Genomic DNA, 23,475 nt, shown 5'->3' with positions numbered 1-23,475 from the left:
CACCACCATTACCTCATCCCTGTACTGTACATCCCCCTCACTACATCACCACCATACCTCATCCCTGCACTGTACATCCCCTCACTACATCACCACCATTACCTCATCCCTGTACTGTACATCCCCCTCACTACATCACCACCATTACCTCATCCCTGTACTGTACATCCCCTCACTACATCACCACCATTACCTCATCCCTGTACTGTACATCACCACCATTACCTCATTCCTGCACTGTACATCACCACCATTACCTCATCCCTGTACTGTACATCACCACCATTACCTCATCCCTGTACTGTACATCACCACCATTACCTCATCCCTGTACTGTACATCCCCTCACTACATCACCACCATTACCTCATCCCTGTACTGTACATCCTCCTCACTACATCACCACCATTACCTCATCCCTGTACTGTACATCCTCCTCACGTGTGATACATCACCACCATTACCTCATCCCTGTACTGTACATCCCCTTCACTACCCACCATTACCTCATCCCTGTACTGTACATCCTCCTCACTACATCACCACCATTACCTCATCCCTGTACTGTACATCCCCCTCACTACATCACCACCATTACCTCATCCCTGTACTGTACATCCTCCTCACTACATCACCACCATTACCTCATCCCTGTACTGTACATCCCCCCTATTCACGTACATCACCACCATTACCTCATCCCTGTACTGTACATCCCCCTCACTACATCACCACCATTACCTCATCCCTGAACTGTACATCCTCCTCACTACATCACCACCATTACCTCATCCCTGTACTGTACATCCCCCACACTACATCACCACCATTACCTCATCCCTGTACTGTACATCCTCCTCACTACATCACCACCATTACCTCATCCCTGCACTGTACATCCTCCTCACTACATCACCACCATTACCACATCCCTGCACTGTACATCCCTCCTCACTACATCACCACCATTACCTCATCCCTGTACTGTACATCCTCCTCACTACATCACCACCATTACCTCATCCCTGTACTGTACATCCTCCTCACTACATCACCACCATTACCTCATCCCTGTACTGTACATCCTCCTCACTACATCACCACCATTACCTCATCCCTGTACTGTACATCCCCTCACTACATCACCACCATTACCTCATCCCTGTACTGTACATCCTCCTCACTACATCACCACCATTACCTCATCCCTGTACTGTACATCCCCCTCACTACATCACCACCATTACCTCATCCCTGTACTGTACATCCTCCTCACTACATCACCACCATTACCTCATCCCTGTACTGTACATCCTCCTCACTACATCACCACCATTACCTCATCCCTGTACTGTACATCCTCCTCACTACATCACCACCATTACCTCATCCCTGTACTGTACATCCCCCTCACTACATCACCACCATTACCTCATCCCTGTACTGTACATCCTCCTCACTACATCACCACCATTACCTCATCCCTGTACTGTACATCCCCCTCACTACATCACCACCATTACCTCATCCCTGTACTGTACATCCTCCTCACTACATCACCACCATTACCTCATCCCTGTACTGTACCCTCATCACACCACCATTACCTCATTCCTGCACTGTACATCCTCCTCACTACATCACCACCATTACCTCATCCCACCACCATTCCTGCACTGTACATCCTCCTCACTACATCACCACCATTACCTCATCCCTGTACTGTACATCCTCCTCACTACATCACCACCATTACCTCATCCCTGTACTGTACATCCTCCTCACTACATCACCACCATTACCTCATCCCTGTACTGTACATCCCCCTCACTACATCACCACCATTACCTCATCCCTGTACTGTACATCCCCCTCACTACATCACCACCATTACCTCATCCCTGTACTGTACATCCCCCTCACTACATCACCACCATTACCTCATCCCTGTACTGTACATCCCCCTCACTACATCACCACCATTACCTCATCCCTGTACTGTACATCCTCCTCACTACATCACCACCATTACCTCATCCCTGTACTGTACATCCTCCTCACTACATCACCACCATTACCTCATCCCTGTACTGTACATCACCACCATTACCTCATCCCTGTACTGTACATCCTCCTCACTACATCACCACCATTACCTCATCCCTGTACTGTACATCACCACCATTACCTCATCCCTGCACTGTACATCCCCCTCACCTACATCACCACCATTACCTCATCCCTGTACTGTACATCCTCCTCACTACATCACCACCATTACCTCATCCCTGTACTGTACATCCTCCTCACTACATCACCACCATTACCTCATCCATGTACTGTACATCCCCCTCACTACATCACCACCATTACCTCATCCCTGCACTGTACATCCTCCTCACTACATCACCACCATTACCTCATCCCTGTACTGTACATCCCCCTCACTACATCACCACCATTACCTCATCCCTGTACTGTACATCCTCCTCACTACATCACCACCATTACCTCATCCCTGTACTGTACATCCTCCTCACTACATCACCACCATTACCTCATCCCTGTACTGTACATCCTCCTCACTACATCACCACCATTACCTCATCCCTGTACTGTACATCCCCCTCACTACATCACCACCATTACCTCATCCCTGTACTGTACATCCCCTCACTACATCACCACCATTACCTCATCCCTGTACTGTACATCCTCCTCACTACATCACCACCATTACCTCATCCCTGTACTGTACATCCTCCTCACTACATCACCACCATTACCTCATCCCTGTACTGTACATCCCCCTCACTACATCACCACCATTACCTCATCCCTGTACTGTACATCCCCCTCACTACATCACCACCATTACCTCATCCCTGTACTGTACATCCTCCTCACTACATCACCACCATTACCTCATCCCTGCACTGTACATCCTCCTCACTACATCACCACCATTAGCTCATCCCTGTACTGTACATCACCACCATTACCTCATCCCTGTACTGTACATCACCACCATTACCTCATCCCTGTACTGTACATCACCACCATTACCTCATCCCTGTACTGTACATCCCCCTCACTACATCACCACCATTACCTCATCCCTGTACTGTACATCTTCCTCACTACATCATTACCATTACCTCATCCCTGTACTGTACATCACCACCATTACCTCATCCCTGCACTGTACATCCCCCTCACTACATCACCACCATTACCTCATCCCTGCACTGTACATCCCCCTCACTACATCACCACCATTACCTCATCCCTGTACTGTACATCCCCCTCACTACATCACCACCATTACCCCATCCCTGCACTGTACATCCTCCACACTACATCATCACCAGTACCTCACCCCTGTACTGTACATCCTCCTCACTACATCACCACCATTACCTCATCCCTGTACTGTACATCCCCCTCACTACAACACCACCATTACCTCATCCCTGTACTGTACATCCCCCTCACTACATCACCACCATTACCTCATCCCTGTACTGTACATCCTCCTCACTACATCACCACCATTACCTCTTCCCTGCACTGTACATCCTCCTCACTACATCACCACCATTACCTCATCCCTGTACTGTACATCCCCCTCACTACATCACCACCATTACCTCATCCCTGTACTGTACATCCCCCTCACTACATCACCACCATTACCTCATCCCTGTACTGTACATCCCCCTCACTACATCACCACCATTACCTCATCCCTGTACTGTACATCCTCCTCACTACATCACCACCATTACCTCATCCCTGTACTGTACATCCTCCTCACTACATCACCACCATTACCTCATCCCTGTACTGTACATCCTCCTCACTACATCACCACCATTACCTCATCCCTGTACTGTACATCCTCCTCACTACATCACCACCATTACCCCATCCCTGCACTGTACATCCCCCTCACTACATCACCACCATTACCTCATCCCTGTACTGTACATCCTCCTCACTACAACACCACCATTACCTCATCACTGTACTGTACATCCCCTCACTACATCACCACCATTACCTCATCCCTGTACTGTACATCACCATTACCTCATTCCTGCACTGTACATCCTCCTCACTACATCACCTCATCCCTGTACTGTACATCCTCCTCACTACATCACCACCATTACCTCATCCCTGCACTGTACATCCCCCTCACTACATCACCACCATTACCTCATCCCTGTACTGTACATCCCCCTCACTACATCACCACCATTACCTCATCCCTGTACTGTACATCCCCCTCACTACATCACCACCATTACCTCATCCCTGTACTGTACATCCCCCTCACTACATCACCACCATTACCTCATCCCTGTACTGTACATCCTCCTCACTACATCACCACCATTACCTCAACCCTGTACTGTACATCCTCCTCACTACCTCACCACCATTACCTCATCCTTGTACTGTACATCCCCCTCACTACATCACCACCATTACCTCATCCCTGTACTGTCATCCCCCTCACTACATCACCACCATTACCTCATCCCTGTACTGTACATCCTCCTCACTACATCACCACCATTACCTCATCCCTGTACTGTACATCCTCCTCACTACATCACCACCATTACCTCATCCCTGTACTGTACATCCCCTTACTACATCACCACCATTACCTCATCCCTGTACTGTACATCCTCCTCACTACATCACCACCATTACCTCATCCCTGTACTGTACATCCCCCTCACTACATCACCACCATTACCTCATCCCTGTACTGTACATCCTCCTCACTACATCACCACCATTACCTCATCCCTGCACTGTACATCCCCCTCACTACATCACCACCATTACCCCATCCCTGCACTGTACATCCCCCTCACTACATCACCACCATTACCTCATCCCTGTACTGTACATCCTCACTACATCACCACCATTACCTCATCCCTGTACTGTACATCCTCCTCACTACATCACCCCATTACCTCATCCCTGTACTGTACATCCCCCTCACTACATCACCACCATTACCTCATCCCTGTACTGTACACCCTCCTCTCTACATCACCACCATTACCTCATCCCTGTACTGTACATCCCCCTCACTACATCACCACCATTACCTCATCCCTGTACTGTACATCCCCCTCACTACATCATCACCATTACCTCATCCCTGTACTGTACATCCCCCTCACTACATCACCACCATTACCTCATCCCTGTACTGTACATCCCCCTCACTACATCACCACCATTACCTCATCCCTGTACTGTACATCCCCCTCACTACATCACCACCATTACCTCATCCTGCACTGTACATCCCCCTCACTACATCACCACCATTACCTCATCCCTGCACTGTACATCCCCCTCACTACATCACCACCATTACCTCATCCCTGTACTGTACATCACCACCATTACCTCATCCCTGTACTGTACATCACCATCATTACCTCATCCCTGTACTGTACATCCTCCTCACTACATCACCACCATTACCGCATCCCTGCACTGTACATCCCCCTCACTACATCACCACCATTACCTCATCCCTGTACTGTACATCCCCCTCACTACATCACCACCATTACCTCATCCCTGTACTGTACATCCCCCTCACTACATCACCACCATTACCTCATCCCTGTACTGTACATCCCCCTCACTACATCACCACCATTACCTCATCCTGTACTGTACATCCCCCTCACTACATCACCACCATTACCTCATCCCTGTACTGTACATCCCCCTCACTACATCACCACCATTACCTCATCCCTGAACTGTACATCCCCCTCACTACATCACCACCATTACCTCATCCCTGTACTGTACATCCCCCTCACTACATCACCACCATTACCTCATCCCTGTACTGTACATCCCCCTCACTACATCACCACCATTACCTCATCCCTGTACTGTACATCCCCCTCACTACATCACCACCATTACCTCATCCCTGTACTGTACATCCCCCTCACTACATCACCACCATTACCTCATCCCTGTACTGTACATCCCCCTCACTACATCACCACCATTACCTCATCCCTGTACTGTACATCCCCCTCACTACATCACCACCATTACCTCATTCCCGGTACTGTACATCCCCCTCACTACATCACCACCATTACCTCATCCCTGTACTGTACATCCCCCTCACTACATCACCACCATTACCTCATCCCTGTACTGTACATCCCCCTCACTACATCACCACCATTACCTCATCCCTGTACTGTACATCCCCCTCACTACATCACCACCATTACCTCATCCCTGTACTGTACATCCCCCTCACTACATCACCACCATTACCTCATCCCTGTACTGTACATCCCCCTCACTACATCACCACCATTACCTCATCCCTGTACTGTACATCCCCCTCACTACATCACCACCATTACCTCATCCCTGTACTGTACATCCCCCTCACTACATCACCACCATTACCTCATCCCTGTACTGTACATCCCCCTCACTACATCACCACCATTACCTCATCCCTGTACTGTACATCCCCCTCACTACATCACCACCATTACCTCATCCCTGTACTGTACATCCCCCTCACTACATCACCACCATTACCTCATCCCTGTACTGTACATCCCCCTCACTACATCACCACCATTACCTCATCCCTGTACTGTACATCCCCCTCACTACATCACCACCATTACCTCATCCCTGTACTGTACATCCCCCTCACTACATCACCACCATTACCTCATCCCTGTACTGTACATCCCCCTCACTACATCACCACCATTACCTCATCCCTGTACTGTACATCCCCCTCACTACATCACCACCATTACCTCATCCCTGTACTGTACATCCCCCTCACTACATCACCACCATTACCTCATCCCTGTACTGTACATCCCCCTCACTACATCACCACCATTACCTCATCCCTGTACTGTACATCCCCCTCACTACATCACCACCATTACCTCATCCCTGTACTGTACATCCCCTCACTACATCACCACCATTACCTCATCCCTGTACTGTACATCCCCCTCACTACATCACCACCATTACCTCATCCCTGTACTGTACATCCTCCTCACTACATCACCACCATTACCTCATCCCTGTACTGTACATCCCCCTCACTACATCACCACCATTACCTCATCCCTGCACTGTACATCCCCCTCACTACATCACCACCATTACCTCATCCCTGTACTGTACATCCCCCTCACTACATCACCACCATTACCTCATCCCTGTACTGTACATCCCCCTCACTACATCACCACCATTACCTCATCCCTGTACTGTACATCCCCCTCACTACATCACCACCATTACCTCATCCCTGCACTGTACATCCCCCTCACTACATCACCACCATTACCTCATCCCTGCACTGTACATCCCCCTCACTACATCACCACCATTACCTCATCCCTGTACTGTACATCCTCCTCACTACATCACCACCATTACCTCATCCCTGTACTGTACATCCTCCTCACTACATCACCACCATTACCTCATCCCTGTACTGTACATCCCCCTCACTACATCACCACCATTACCTCATCCCTGTACTGTACATCCTCCACACTACATCATCACCATTACCTCATCCCTGTACTGTACATCCCCCTCACTACATCACCACCATTACCTCATCCCTGTACTGTACATCCCCCTCACTACATCACCACCATTACCTCATCCCTGTACTGTACATCACCCTCACTACATCACCACCATTACCTCATCCCTGTACTGTACATCACCACCATTACCTCATCCCTGTACTGTACATCACCGCCATTACCTTATCCCTGTACTGTACATCACCACCATTACCTCATCCCTGTACTGTACATCCCCCCTCACTACATCACCACCATTACCTCATCCCTGTACTGTACATCCTCCTCACTACATCACCACCATTACCTCACCCCTGTACTGTACATCCCCCTCACTACATCACCACCATTACCTCATCCCTGTACTGTACATTCTCCTCACTACATCACCACCATTACCTTATCCCTGTACTGTACATCACCACCATTACCTCATCCCTGTACTGTACATCCCCCCTCACTACATCACCACCATTACCTCATCCCTGTACTGTACATCCTCACTACATCACCACCATTACCTCATCCCTGTACTGTACATCCCCCTCACTACATCACCTCATCCCTGTACTGTACATCCTCCTCACTACATCACCACCATTACCTCATCCCTGCACTGTACATCCCCCTCACTACATCACCACCATTACCTCATCCCTGTACTGTACATCCCCCTCACTACATCACCACCATTACCTCATCCCTGTACTGTACATCCCCCTCACTACATCACCACCATTACCTCATCCCTGTACTGTACATCCTCCTCACTACATCACCACCATTACCTCATCCCTGTACTGTACATCCTCCTCACTACATCACCACCATTACCTCATCCATGTACTGTACATCCCCCTCACTACATCACCACCATTACCTCATCCCTGCACTGTACATCCTCCTCACTACATCACCACCATTACCTCATCCCTGAACTGTACATCCCCCTCACTACATCACCACCATTACCTCATCCCTGTACTGTACATCCTCCTCACTACATCACCACCATTACCTCATCCCTGTACTGTACATCCTCCTCACTACATCACCACCATTACCTCATCCCTGTACTGTACATCCTCCTCACTACATCACCACCATTACCTCATCCCTGTACTGTACATCCTCCTCACTACATCACCACCATTACCTCATCCCTGTACTGTACATCCTCCTCACTACATCACCACCATTACCTCATCCCTGTACTGTACATCCTCCTCACTACATCACCACCATTACCTCATCCCTGTACTGTACATCCTCCTCACTACATCACCACCATTACCTCATCCCTGTACTGTACATCCTCCTCTCTACATCACCACCATTACCTCATCCCTGTACTGTACATCCTCCTCACTACATCACCACCATTACCTCATCCCTGTACTGTACATCCTCCTCTCTACATCACCACCATTACCTCATCCCTGTACTGTACATCCCCCTCACTACATCACCACCATTACCTCATCCCTGTACTGTACATCCTCCTCACTACATCACCACCATTACCTCATCCCTGCACTGTACATCCCCCTCACTACATCACCACCATTACCTCATCCCTGCACTGTACATCCTCCTCACTACATCACCACCATTACCTCATCCCTGTACTGTACATCCCCCTCACTACATCACCACCATTACCTCATCCCTGTACTGTACATCCCCCTCACTACATCACCACCATTACCTCATCCCTGTACTGTACATCCTCCTCACTGCATCACCACCATTACCTCATCCCTGTACTGTACATCCTCCTCACTACATCACCACCATTACCTCATCCCTGTACTGTACATCCTCCTCACTGCATCACCATCATTACCTCATCCCTGTACTGTACATCCTCCTCACTACATCACCACCATTACCTCATCCCTGTACTGTACATCCTCCTCACTACATCACCACCATTACCTCATCCCTGTACTGTACATCCTCCTCACTACATCACCACCATTACCTCATCCCTGTACTGTACATCACCACCATTACCTCATCCCTGTACTGTACATCCCCCTCACTACATCACCACCATTACCTCATCCCTGTACTGTACATCCCCCTCACTACATCACCACCATTACCTCATCCCTGTACTGTACATCCTCCTCACTGCATCACCACCATTACCTCATCCCTGTACTGTACATCCTCCTCACTACATCACCACCATTACCTCATCCCTGTACTGTACATCCCCCTCACTACATCACCACCATTACCTCATCCCTGTACTGTACATCCCCCTCACTACATCACCACCATTACCTCATCCCTGTACTGTACATCCCCCTCACTACATCACCACCATTACCTCATCCCTGTACTGTACATCCTCCTCACTACATCACCACCATTACCTAATCCCTGCACTGTACATCCTCCTCACTACATCACCACCATTACCTCATCCCTGTACTGTACATCCTCCTCACTACATCACCACCATTACCTCATCCCTGCACTGTACATCCTCCTCACTACATCACCACCATTACCTCATCCCTGTACTGTACATCACCACCATTACCTCATCCCTGTACTGTACATCACCACCATTACCTCATCCCTGTACTGTACATCACCACCATTACCTCATCCCTGTACTGTACATCCCCCTCACTACATCACCACCATTACCTCATCCCTGTACTGTACATCCTCCTCACTACATCACCACCATTACCTCATCCCTGTACTGTACATCCCCCTCACTACATCACCACCATTACCTCATCCCTGTACTGTACATCCCCCTCACTACATCACCACCATTACCTCATCCCTGTACTGTACATCACCCTCACTACATCACCACCATTACCTCATCCCTGTACTGTACATCACCACCATTACCTCATCCCTGTACTGTACATCACCGCCATTACCTTATCCCTGTACTGTACATCACCACCATTACCTCATCCCTGTACTGTACATCCCCCCTCACTACATCACCACCATTACCTCATCCCTGTACTGTACATCCTCCTCACTACATCACCACCATTACCTCACCCCTGTACTGTACATCCCCCTCACTACATCACCACCATTACCTCATCCCTGTACTGTACATTCTCCTCACTACATCACCACCATTACCTTATCCCTGTACTGTACATCAACACCATTACCTCATCCCTGTACTGTACATCCCCCCTCACTACATCACCACCATTACCTCATCCCTGTACTGTACATCCTCACTACATCACCACCATTACCTCATCCCTGTACTGTACATCCCCCTCACTACATCACCTCATCCCTGTACTGTACATCCTCCTCACTACATCACCACCATTACCTCATCCCTGCACTGTACATCCCCCTCACTACATCACCACCATTACCTCATCCCTGTACTGTACATCCCCCTCACTACATCACCACCATTACCTCATCCCTGTACTGTACATCCCCCTCACTACATCACCACCATTACCTCATCCCTGTACTGTACATCCTCCTCACTACATCACCACCATTACCTCATCCCTGTACTGTACATCCTCCTCACTACATCACCACCATTACCTCATCCCTGTACTGTACATCCCCCTCACTACATCACCACCATTACCTCATCCCTGCACTGTACATCCCCCTCACTACATCACCACCATTACCTCATCCCTGTACTGTACATCCCCCTCACTACATCACCACCATTACCTCATCCCTGTACTGTACATCCTCCTCACTACATCACCACCATTACCTCATCCCTGCACTGTACATCCCCCTCACTACATCACCACCATTACCTCATCCCTGTACTGTACATCCTCCTCACTACATCACCACCATTACCTCATCCCTGTACTGTACATCCTCCTCACTACATCACCACCATTACCTCATCCCTGTACTGTACATCCTCCTCACTACATCACCACCATTACCTCATCCCTGTACTGTACATCCCCCTCACTACATCACCACCATTACCTCATCCCTGTACTGTACATCCTCCTCTCTACATCACCACCATTACCTCATCCCTGAACTGTACATCCCCCTCACTACATCACCACCATTACCTCATCCCTGCACTGTACATCCTCCTCACTACATCACCACCATTACCTCATCCCTGTACTGTACATCCTCCTCACTACACCACCATTACCTCATCCCTGTACTGTACATCCTCCTCACTACATCACCACCATTACCTCATCCCTGTACTGTACATCCTCCTCACTACATCACCACCATTACCTCATCCCTGTACTGTACATCCTCCTCACTACATCACCACCATTACCTCATCCCTGTACTGTACATCCTCCTCACTACATCACCACCATTACCTCATCCCTGTACTGTACATCCTCCTCACTACATCACCACCATTACCTCATCCCTGTACTGTACATCCTCCTCTCTACATCACCACCATTACCTCATCCCTGTACTGTACATCCTCCTCACTACATCACCACCATTACCTCATCCCTGTACTGTACATCCTCCTCACTACATCACCACCATTACCTCATCCCTGCACTGTACATCCTCCTCTCTACATCATCACCATTACCTCATCCCTGTACTGTACATCCCCCTCACTACATCACCACCATTACCTCATCCCTGTACTGTACATCCTCCTCTCTACATCACCACCATTACCTCATCCCTGTACTGTACATCCTCCTCACTACATCACCACCATTACCTCATCCCTGTACTGTACATCCTCCTCACTACATCACCACCATTACCTCATCCCTGTACTGTACATCCTCCTCTCTACATCACCACCATTACCTCATCCCTGTACTGTACATCCTCCTCACTACATCACCACCATTACCTCATCCCTGTACTGTACATCCCCCTCACTACATCACCACCATTACCTCATCCCTGTACTGTACATCCCCCTCACTACATCACCATCATTACCTCATCCCTGTACTGTACATCCTCCTCACTACATCACCACCATTACCTCATCCCTGTACTGTACATCCTCCTCACTACATCACCACCATTACCTCATCCCTGCACTGTACATCCCCCTCACTACATCACCACCATTACCTCATCCCTGTACTGTACATCCCCCTCACTACATCACCACCATTACCTCATCCCTGTACTGTACATCCCCCTCACTACATCACCACCATTACCTCACCCCTGTACTGTACATCCTCCTCACTACATCACCACCATTACCTCATCCCTGTACTGTACATCCTCCTCACTACATCACCACCATTACCTCATCCCTGTACTGTACATCCCCTCACTACATCACCACCATTACCTCATCCCTGTACTGTACATCCCCTCACTACATCACCACCATTACCTCATCCCTGTACTGTACATCCCCCTCACTACATCACCACCATTACCTCATCCCTGCACTGTACATCCCCCTCACTACATCACCACCATTACCTCATCCCTGCACTGTACATCCCCCTCACTACATCACCACCATTACCTCATCCCTGTACTGTACATCCTCCTCACTACATTACCACCATTACCTCATCCCTGCACTGTACATCCCCCTCACTACATCACCACCATTACCTCATCCCTGTACTGTACATCCCCCTCACTACATCACCACCATTACCTCATCCCTGCACTGTACATCCCCCTCACTACATCACCACCATTACCTCATCCCTGTACTGTACATCCTCCTCACTACATCACCACCATTACCTCATCCCTGTACTGTACATCCCCCTCACTACATCACCACCATTACCTCATCCCTGTACTGTACATCCCCCTCACTACATCACCACCATTACCTCATCCCTGTACTGTACATCCCCTCACTACATCACCACCATTACCTCATCCCTGTACTGTACATCCCCTCACTACATCACCACCATTACCTCATCCCTGCACTGTACATCCCCCTCACTACATCACCACCATTACCTCATCCCTGTACTGTACATCCCCCTCACTACATCACCACCATTACCTCATCCCTGTACTGTACATCCCCCTCACTACATCACCACCATTACCTCATCCCTGTACTGTACATCACCACCATTACCTCATCCCTGTACTGTACATCCTCCTCACTACATCACCACCATTACCTCATCCCTGTACTGTACATCCTCCTCACTACATCACCACCATTACCTCATCCCTGTACTGTACATCCCCCTCACTACAACACCACCATTACCTCATCCCTGTACTGTACATCCCCCTCACTACATCACCACCATTACCTCATCCCTGTACTGTGCATCCCCCTCACTACATCACCACCATTACCTCATCCCTGTACTGTACATCCTCCTCACTACATCACCACCATTACCTCATCCCTGTACTGTACATCCTAATCACTACATCACCACCATTACCTCATCCCTGTACTGTACATCCTCCTCACTACATCACCACCATTACCTCATCCCTGTACTGTACATCCTAATCACTACATCACCACCATTACCTCATCCCTGTACTGTACATCCCCCTCACTACATCACCACCATTACCTCATCCCTGTACTGTACATCCTCCTCACTACATCACCACCATTACCTCATCCCTGTACTGTACATCCTCCTCACTACATCACCACCATTACCTCATCCCTGTACTGTACATCCCCCTCACTACATCACCACCATTACCTCATCCCTGTACTGTACATCCCCCTCACTACATCACCACCATTACCTCATCCCTGTACTGTACATCCCCCTCACTACATCACCACCATTACCTCATCCCTGTACTGTACATCCTCCTCACTACATCACCACCATTACCTCATCCCTGCACTGTACATCCTCCTCACTACATCACCATCATTACCTCATCCCTGTACTGTACATCCTCCTCACTACATCACCATCATTACCTCATCCCTGTACTGTACATCCCCCTCACTACATCACCATCATTACCTCATCCCTGTACTGTACATCACCCTCACTACATCACCACCATTACCTCATCCCTGCACTGTACATCCCCCTCACTACATCACCACCATTACCTCATCCCTGTACTGTACATCCCCCTCACTACATCACCACCATTACCTCATCCCTGCACTGTACATCCTCCTCACTACATCACCACCATTACCTCATCCCTGTACTGTACATCCCCCTCACTACATCACCACCATTACCTCATCCCTGTACTGTACATCCCCCTCACTACATCACCACCATTACCTCATCCCTGTACTGTACATCCTCCTCACTACATCACCACCATTACCTCATCCCTGTACTGTACATCCTCCTCACTACATCACCACCATTACCTCATCCCTGTACTGTACATCCTCCTCACTACATCACCACCATTACCTCATCCCTGTACTGTACATCCCCCTCACTACATCACCACCATTACCTCATCCCTGTACTGTACATCCCCCTCACTACATCACCACCATTACCTCATCCCTGTACTGTACATCCCCCTCACTACATCACCACCATTACCTCATCCCTGTACTGTACATCCTCCTCACTACATCACCACCATTACCTCATCCCAGTACTGTACATCCTCCTCACTACATCACCACCATTACCTCATCCCTGTACTGTACATCCCCCTCACTACATCACCACCATTACCTCATCCCTGTACTGTACATCCCCCTCACTACATCACCACCATTACCTCATCCCTGTACTGTACATCACCACCATTACCTCATCCCTGTACTGTACATCCTCCTCACTACATCACCACCATTACCTCATCCCTGTACTGTACATCCTCCTCACTACATCACCACCATTACCTCATCCCTGTACTGTACATCCCCCTCACTACATCACCACCATTACCTCATCCCTGTACTGTACATCCTCCTCACTACATCACCACCATTACCTCATCCCTGTACTGTACATCCCCCTCACTACATCACCACCATTACCTCATCCCTGTTCTGTACATCCTCCTCACTACATCACCACCATTACCTCATCCCTGTACTGTACATCCCCCTCACTACATCACCACCATTACCTCATCCCTGTACTGTACATCCCCCTCACTACATCACCACCATTACCTCATCCCTGTTCTGTACATCCCCCTCACTACAACACCACCATTACCTCATCCCTGTACTGTACATCCCCCTCACTACATCACCACCATTACCTCATCCCTGTACTGTGCATCCCCCTCACTACATCACCACCATTACCTCATCCCTGTACTGTACATCCCCCTCACTACATCACCACCATTACCTCATCCCTGTACTGTACATCCTCCTCACTACATCACCACCATTACCTCATCCCTGTACTGTACATCCTCCACACTACATCACCACCATTACCTCATCCCTGTACTGTACATCCTCCTCACTACATCACCACCATTACCTCATCCCTGTACTGTACATCACCACCATTACCTCATCCCTGTACTGTACATCCCCCTCACTACATCACCACCATTACCTCATCCCTGCACTGTACATCCTCCTCACTACATCACCACCATTACCTCATCCCTGTACTGTACATCACCACCATTACCTCACCCCTGTACTGTACATCCTCCTCACTACATCACCACCATTACCTCATCCCTGTACTGTACATCCTCCTCACTACATCACCACCATTACCTCATCCCTGTACTGTACATCCTCCTCACTACATCACCACCATTACCTCATCCCTGTACTGTACATCCCCCTCACTACATCACCACCATTACCTCATCCCTGCACTGTACATCCTCCTCACTACATCACCACCATTACCTCATCCCTGTACTGTACATCCTCCTCACTACATCACCACCATTACCTCATCCCTGTACTGTACATCCCCCTCACTACATCACCACCATTACCTCATCCCTGTACTGTACATCATCCTCACTACATCACCACCATTACCTCATCCCTGTACTGTACATCCCCCTCACTACATCACCACCATTACCTCATCCCTGTACTGTACATCCTCCTCACTACATCACCACCATTACCTCATCCCTGTACTGTACATCCTCCTCACTACATCACCACCATTACCTCATCCCTGTACTGTACATCCCCCTCACTACATCATCACCATTACCTCATCCCTGTACTGTACATCCCCCTCACTACATCACTACCATTACCTCATCCCTGTACTGTACATCCTCCTCACTACATCACCACCATTACCTCATCCCTGTACTGTACATCCTCCTCACTACATCACCACCATTACCTCATCCCTATACTGTACATCCCCCTCACTACATCACCACCATTACCTCATCCCTGTACTGTACATCCTCCTCACTACATCACCACCATTACCTCATCCCTGTACTGTACATCCTCCTCACTACATCACCACCATTACCTCATCCCTGTACTGTACATCCCCCTCACTACATCACCACCATTACCTCATCCCTGTACTGTACATCCCCCTCACTACATCACCACCATTACCTCATCCCTGTACTGTACATCCTCCTCACTACATCACCACCATTACCTCATCCCTGTACTGTACATCCTCCTCACTACATCACCACCATTACCTCATCCCTGTACTGTACATCCCCCTCACTACATCACCACCATTACCTCATCCCTGTACTGTACATCCTCCTCACTACATCACCATCATTACCTCATCCCTGTACTGTACATCCTCCTCACTACATCACCACCATTACCTCATCCCTGTACTGTACATCCCCCTCACTACATCACCACCATTACCTCATCCCTGCACTGTACATCCTCCTCACTACATCACCACCATTACCTCATCCCTGTACTGTACATCCTCCTCACTACATCACCACCATTACCTCATCCCTGCACTGTACATCCTCCACAAGGGAAGGACACAATCTATATGGAGGGTAGATGGAGACACGAGGGGAGGACACAATCTATATGGAGGGGAGATGGAGACACGAGGGGAGGACACAATCTATATGGAGGGGAGATGGAGACACGAGGGGAGGACACAATCTATATGGAGGGGAGATGGAGACACGAGGGGAGGACACAATCTATATGGAGGGGAGATGGAGACACGAGGTGAGGACACAATCTATATGGAGGGGAGATGGAGACACGAGGTGAGGACACAATCTATATGGAGGGGAGATGGAGACACGAGGTGAGGACACAATCTATATGGAGGGTAGATGGAGACACGAGGTGAGGACACAAGCTATATGGAGGGAGGATGGAGACACGAGATGAGGACACAATCTATATGGAGGGGGGGGTGGTTGATGGAGACATGAGAATAACAATTAGCACCCGTCTCACCCACAAGCTCTTGGTGTCCCGGTGCAGGGAGATGTAACCCCAAGTCCTTGGGCTCCGGATACACAGGGAAGGATCTCCGGCACATGGATGGGAATCCGTATAAAATAGCAGCTTTATTTCATCCACATATAAATCCAAGCATCACGCTCATGGACACAGCAGTAAAGCGAGGCGTCTCATCCTCTTCGACTTGGGGGTGGTTTGTATATTTTAGGTTTCTTATACCTCATGTGCAATCAGCAGCTCAATCACTGGCACCTGAACTCTGATAATTGTGTGTGAACCGGGCAGAGAATGCTCAGGGCTGAGGGCGTGTTCACACGTTGCGTTTTGGTCGCGTTTTCATTGCAACATTTCTGTTTACAAAATGCATGGTAAACGCAATGTTAACACACGGGTTAACAACACGTTAACACATGCATTTTGTTAACATATGCATTAACATTACGTTAATGTAAACTGTAATATAATTAGGCACACTACCTCTCATCAGCTGTTGTAATGCTTTTCAAACGCAATGACAATGCAACAAATACTCAACATGTGAACGCACCCTCCAGGCGCTGTCCCACATTGCGATCGGGAACGAGCCGCCGGTGTTCTGCATGAAATTAACGCAAAACACCAGCGGCTCTTTCCATAGAAACGCCGATGCGATCGGGTCGCTGCCCGCCCCGGTGGGTGCGGCTTTGTCTGCGTTTGCGTTTTCAAACGCAGACAAAGTGGTGTGTGTGGCACCAGCCTGAGGGTGAAGACACACATGGCGTTTTTGGGCCGTTTTTACTAAGTGCGTTTTCAGATCGCTAAAAACGCATGCGTTAAAAAAACGCATCCGTTTTTTAAAAACGCATGCGTTTTTGTCCGTTTTTCATTGCGCAATTTCGGAAAAACAGACAAAAACGCATGCGTTTTTTACGATCTGAAAACGCACTTAGTAAAAACGGCCCAAAAACGGCCCAAAAACGCCATGTGTGTCTTCACCCTGAGGGCGCATTCACACAATGCGTTGTGTGTTGCGTTTTTGACGCATTCCACTGACTTCAGCCTTGATCACATGCTGAGGTTACATTGGGGGACATTTACTTACAGTGTCGGTGTCTGCATTGGCTTTGTTACCGACCTGCTCTCAGTAAGAAGACACAGATTTAATATTGTAGAGCTGTGCAGAGACATTTCTGGCGCCGAGACTATTTTCTGTCCCTGGGACAAAATCTGTCCCGAGCACCAGAAATGTGTCCAACAGTCCCTGCTAGACCAGTTTTCTTTTGGTCTACTTTCCGTCAGTTTACACCGCCCAAAAAGGGCTGCGACACATAGTAATTGTGTCTGAGTTTCCACTCTGCCAAAGCCACGCCCCTTTTCGGAGAAGAGTCGGAGCAGACGGAAAAAGGCATTTTTTTCTGTCCCCGACAGCTAATAAATAGGTCTGAGAGCAGAACATGTGGTGAGAGCGCCACAAAACTGGCGGAAACGCCATAGTAAATGTCCCCCAATGTAACCTTAGCGCATGATCAAGACTAAAGCCAGTGGAAAGCGTCAAAAAAGCAACACACAATGCAACGTGTGAACGCACCCTGAGGGCACGTTCACACGTTGCATTTGGTTGTGTTTTAAAACGCATTACAACAGCTGAGGAGAGGTGATTTGCCTAATTACATTACTATTTACATTTGTTAACGCTATGTTAACACATGCGTTTTGTAAACACAAACGTTAACAGTAATGTAATTAGGCGAAAAAAACATCATCTCAGCTGTTGTAATGCGTTTGAAACGCATATACAACAGCTGAGGAGAGGTGATTTGCCTAATTACATCACTGTTAACGTTTCCGTTTACAAAACGCATCGTAAACGCGATGTTAACGCACGCGTTAACAAAGTGTTAGCACATGCGTTTTGTTAACTCATGTGTTAACATTGCGTTTACAAACGTAAATGGTAATGTAATTAGGCAAATTACCTCACATCAGCTGTTGTATATGCGTTTCAAACGCAATGAAAACGCAACCAAAACGCAACGTGTGAACGCGCCCTGAAGGTGGAGCCCTGAGCATTGCCCGGTTCACACACAGTTATCAGAGTTCAGGTGCCGGTGATTGAGCTGCTGATTGCACATGAGGTATAAGAAACCTAAAATATACAAACCACCCCCAAGTCCAATAGGATGAGACGCCTCGCTTTACTGCTGTGTCCATGAGCGTGATGCTTGGATTTATATGTGGATGAAATAAAGCTGCTATTTTATACGGATTCCCATCCATGTGCTGGAGATCCTTCCCTGTGTATCCGGAGCCCAAGGACTTGGGATTACATCTCCCTGCACCGGGACACCAAGAGCTTGTGGGTGAGATGGACGCTAATTGTTATTCTCGTGTCTCCATCTCCCCCCTGCATGGATTGTGTCCTTACACTCGTTCCTCCATCTATCCTCCGTATGGATTGTGTCCTTACACTCGTTCCTCCATCTATCCTCCGTATGGATTGTGTCCTTGCACTCGTTCCTCCATCTATCCTCCGTATGGATTGTGTCCTTGCACTCGTTCCTCCATCTATCCTCCGTATGGATTGTGTCCTTACACTCGTTCCTCCATCTATCCTCCGTATAGATTGTGTCCTTGCACTCGTTCCTCCATCTATCCTCCGTATGGATTGTGTCCTTGCACTCGTTCCTCCATCTATCCTCCGTATGGATTGTGTCCTTACACTCGTTCCTCCATCTATCCTCCGTATGGATTGTGTCCTTACACTCGTTCCTCCATCTATCCTCCGTATGGATTGTGTCCTTACACTCGTTCCTCCATCTATCCTCCGTATGGATTGTGTCCTTACACTCGTTCCTCCATCTATCCTCCGTATGGATTGTGTCCTTACACTCGTTCCTCCATCTATCCTCCGTATGGATTGTGTCCTTACACTCGTTCCTCCATCTATCCTCCGTATGGATTGTGTCCTTAGGGTGAAGACACACATGGCGTTTTTGGCCGTTTTTACTAAGTGCGTTTTCAGATCGTAAAAAACGCATGCGTTAAAAAAACGCATCTGTTTTTTAAAAACGCATCCGTTTTTGTCCATTTTTAATTGCGCAAATTCGGAAAACCGGACAAAAACGCATGCGTTTTTTACGATCTGAAAACGCACTTAGTAAAAACGGACCAAAAACGGACCAAAAACGCCATGTGTGTCTTCACCCTTACACTCGTTCCTCCATCTATCCTCCGTATGGATTGTGTCCTTACACTCGTTCCAGATCTCTGCAGCTTTGTATTTTGTACTTGCTTGATGTAAAGTATGTGAACCCCCTTGTAGATGTCTCTATAATAAGACACGAGGCTCCTCTCACCTGCGCCACACGCGCCATCAGCCGTCTCCCCAAACCACGACCTGTGGGAGATTTTAATCTTAAAACACAAATACAAAGTGGAATCCCCCCTATAGAATCCAGTGGTAGAGTCCAGGTAGGTGTCACTGACCTCTGAACCTGGGGGAGACATACAGGTCCTCCAGGTGTAGGGTGCGGCCCGTCCAGCTGCTGTAACTGTTCGCAAACAAGGCGTAACCAGCAAAGGGGACCCCTGGGGAAAGACGGGGGGGGGGGGGGGGTCAAGCAATACACTACACAGTCCCCAGATATAAACCGAACCCCCAATATGACGGGACCACATACACTGCACCCCAAGTACATGACCCCCCCCACCATACACTATATACACTGCACCCCAAGTACATGACCCCCCCACCATACACTATATACACTGCACCCCAAGTACATGACCCCACCACCATACACTATATACACTGCACCCCAAGTACATGACCCCCCCCCCACCATACACTATATACACTGCACCCCAAGTACATGACCCCCCCCACCGTACACTATATACACTGCACCCCAAGTACATGACCCCCCCCACCATACACTATATACACTGCACCCCGAGTACATGACCCCCCCCACACCATACACTATATACACTGCACCCCAAGTACATGACCCCACCACCATACACTATATACACTGCACCCCAAGTACATGACCCCCCCCACCATACACCACATACACTGCACCCCAAGTACATGACCCCCCCACACCATACACTACATACACTGCACCCCAAGTACATGACCCCCCCGCACACCATACACTATATACACTGCACCCCGAGTACATGACCCCACCACCATACACTATATACACTGCACCCCGAGTACATGACCCCCCCCCCACACCATACACTATATACACTGCACCCCAAGTACATGACCCCACCACCATACACTATATACACTGCACCCCAAGTACATGACCCCACCACCATACACTATATACACTGCACCCCAAGTACATGACCCCACCACCATACACTATATACACTGCACCCCAAGTACATGACCCCACCACCATACACTATATACACTGCACCCCAAGTACATGACCCCACCACCATACACTATATACACTGCACCCCAAGTACATGACCCCACCACCATACACTATATACACTGCACCCCAAGTACATGACCCCCCCCACCACCATACACTATATACACTGCACCCCAAGTACATGACCCCACCACCATACACTATATACACTGCACCCCAAGTACATGACCCCACCACCATACACTATATACACTGCACCCCAAGTACATGACCCCACCACCATACACCACATACACTGCACCCCAAGTACATGACCCCACCACCATACACTATATACACTGCACCCCAAGTACATGACCCCACCACCATACACTGCACCCCAAGTACATGACCCCCCCACACCATATACTACATACACTGCACCCCAAGTACATGACCCCCCCACACCATACACTATATACACTGCACCCCAAGTACATGACCCCACCACCATACACTATATACACTGCACCCCAAGTACATGACCCCCCCCCACCATACACTATATACACTGCACCCCAAGTACATGACCCCCCCCACCATACACTATATACACTGCACCCCAAGTACATGACCCCCCCCCCACCATACACTATATACACTGCACCCCAAGTACATGACCCCACCACCATACACTATATACACTGCACCCCAAGTACATGACCCCCCCCCACCATACACTATATACACTGCACCCCAAGTACATGACCCCCCCCCACCATACACTATATACACTGCACCCCAAGTACATGACCCCCCCCCCACCGTACACTATATACACTGCACCCCAAGTACATGACCCCACCACCATACACTATATACACTGCACCCCAAGTACATGACCCCCCCCCACCATACACTATATACACTGCACCCCAAGTACATGACCCCACCACCATACACTATATACACTGCACCCCAAGTACATGACCCCACCACCGTACACTATATACACTGCACCCCAAGTACATGACCCCACCACCATACACTGCACCCCAAGTACATGACCCCCCCACACCATATACTACATACACTGCACCCCAAGTACATGACCCCCCCACACCATACACTATAT

The 23,475-nt window shown here is 48.9% G+C and overlaps 1 protein-coding gene across 7 annotated transcripts in view; it reads right to left on the bottom strand.

Annotated features, from left to right (window-relative positions):
- LOC140128400 (thialysine N-epsilon-acetyltransferase-like) overlaps positions 1 to 23,475 on the bottom strand; it is a 71,393-nt gene that overhangs the window by 25,518 nt on the left and 22,400 nt on the right. For 2 of the 7 annotated variants that reach the window (XM_072150095.1, XM_072150091.1), the window contains exons 5-6: positions 21,448 to 21,549; positions 21,318 to 21,358 (exon numbers count right to left, since the gene is read on the bottom strand). The exons of 4 other annotated variants lie outside the window; for them this stretch is intronic. In XM_072150095.1, coding sequence (XP_072006196.1) covers positions 21,318 to 21,358; positions 21,448 to 21,549 — 143 coding nt within the window. Of the gene's footprint in view, positions 1 to 17,976; positions 18,156 to 21,317; positions 21,359 to 21,447; positions 21,550 to 23,475 lie in introns of those variants that run through there. One more of the 7 variants, XM_072150094.1, reaches the window with a different exon arrangement.

This window comes from Engystomops pustulosus, chromosome 4, assembly GCF_040894005.1.
Source record: "Engystomops pustulosus chromosome 4, aEngPut4.maternal, whole genome shotgun sequence".
Classification (NCBI taxonomy): Eukaryota; Metazoa; Chordata; class Amphibia; order Anura; family Leptodactylidae; genus Engystomops; species Engystomops pustulosus.
This window is presented reverse-complemented; position numbering and strand designations above follow the sequence as displayed.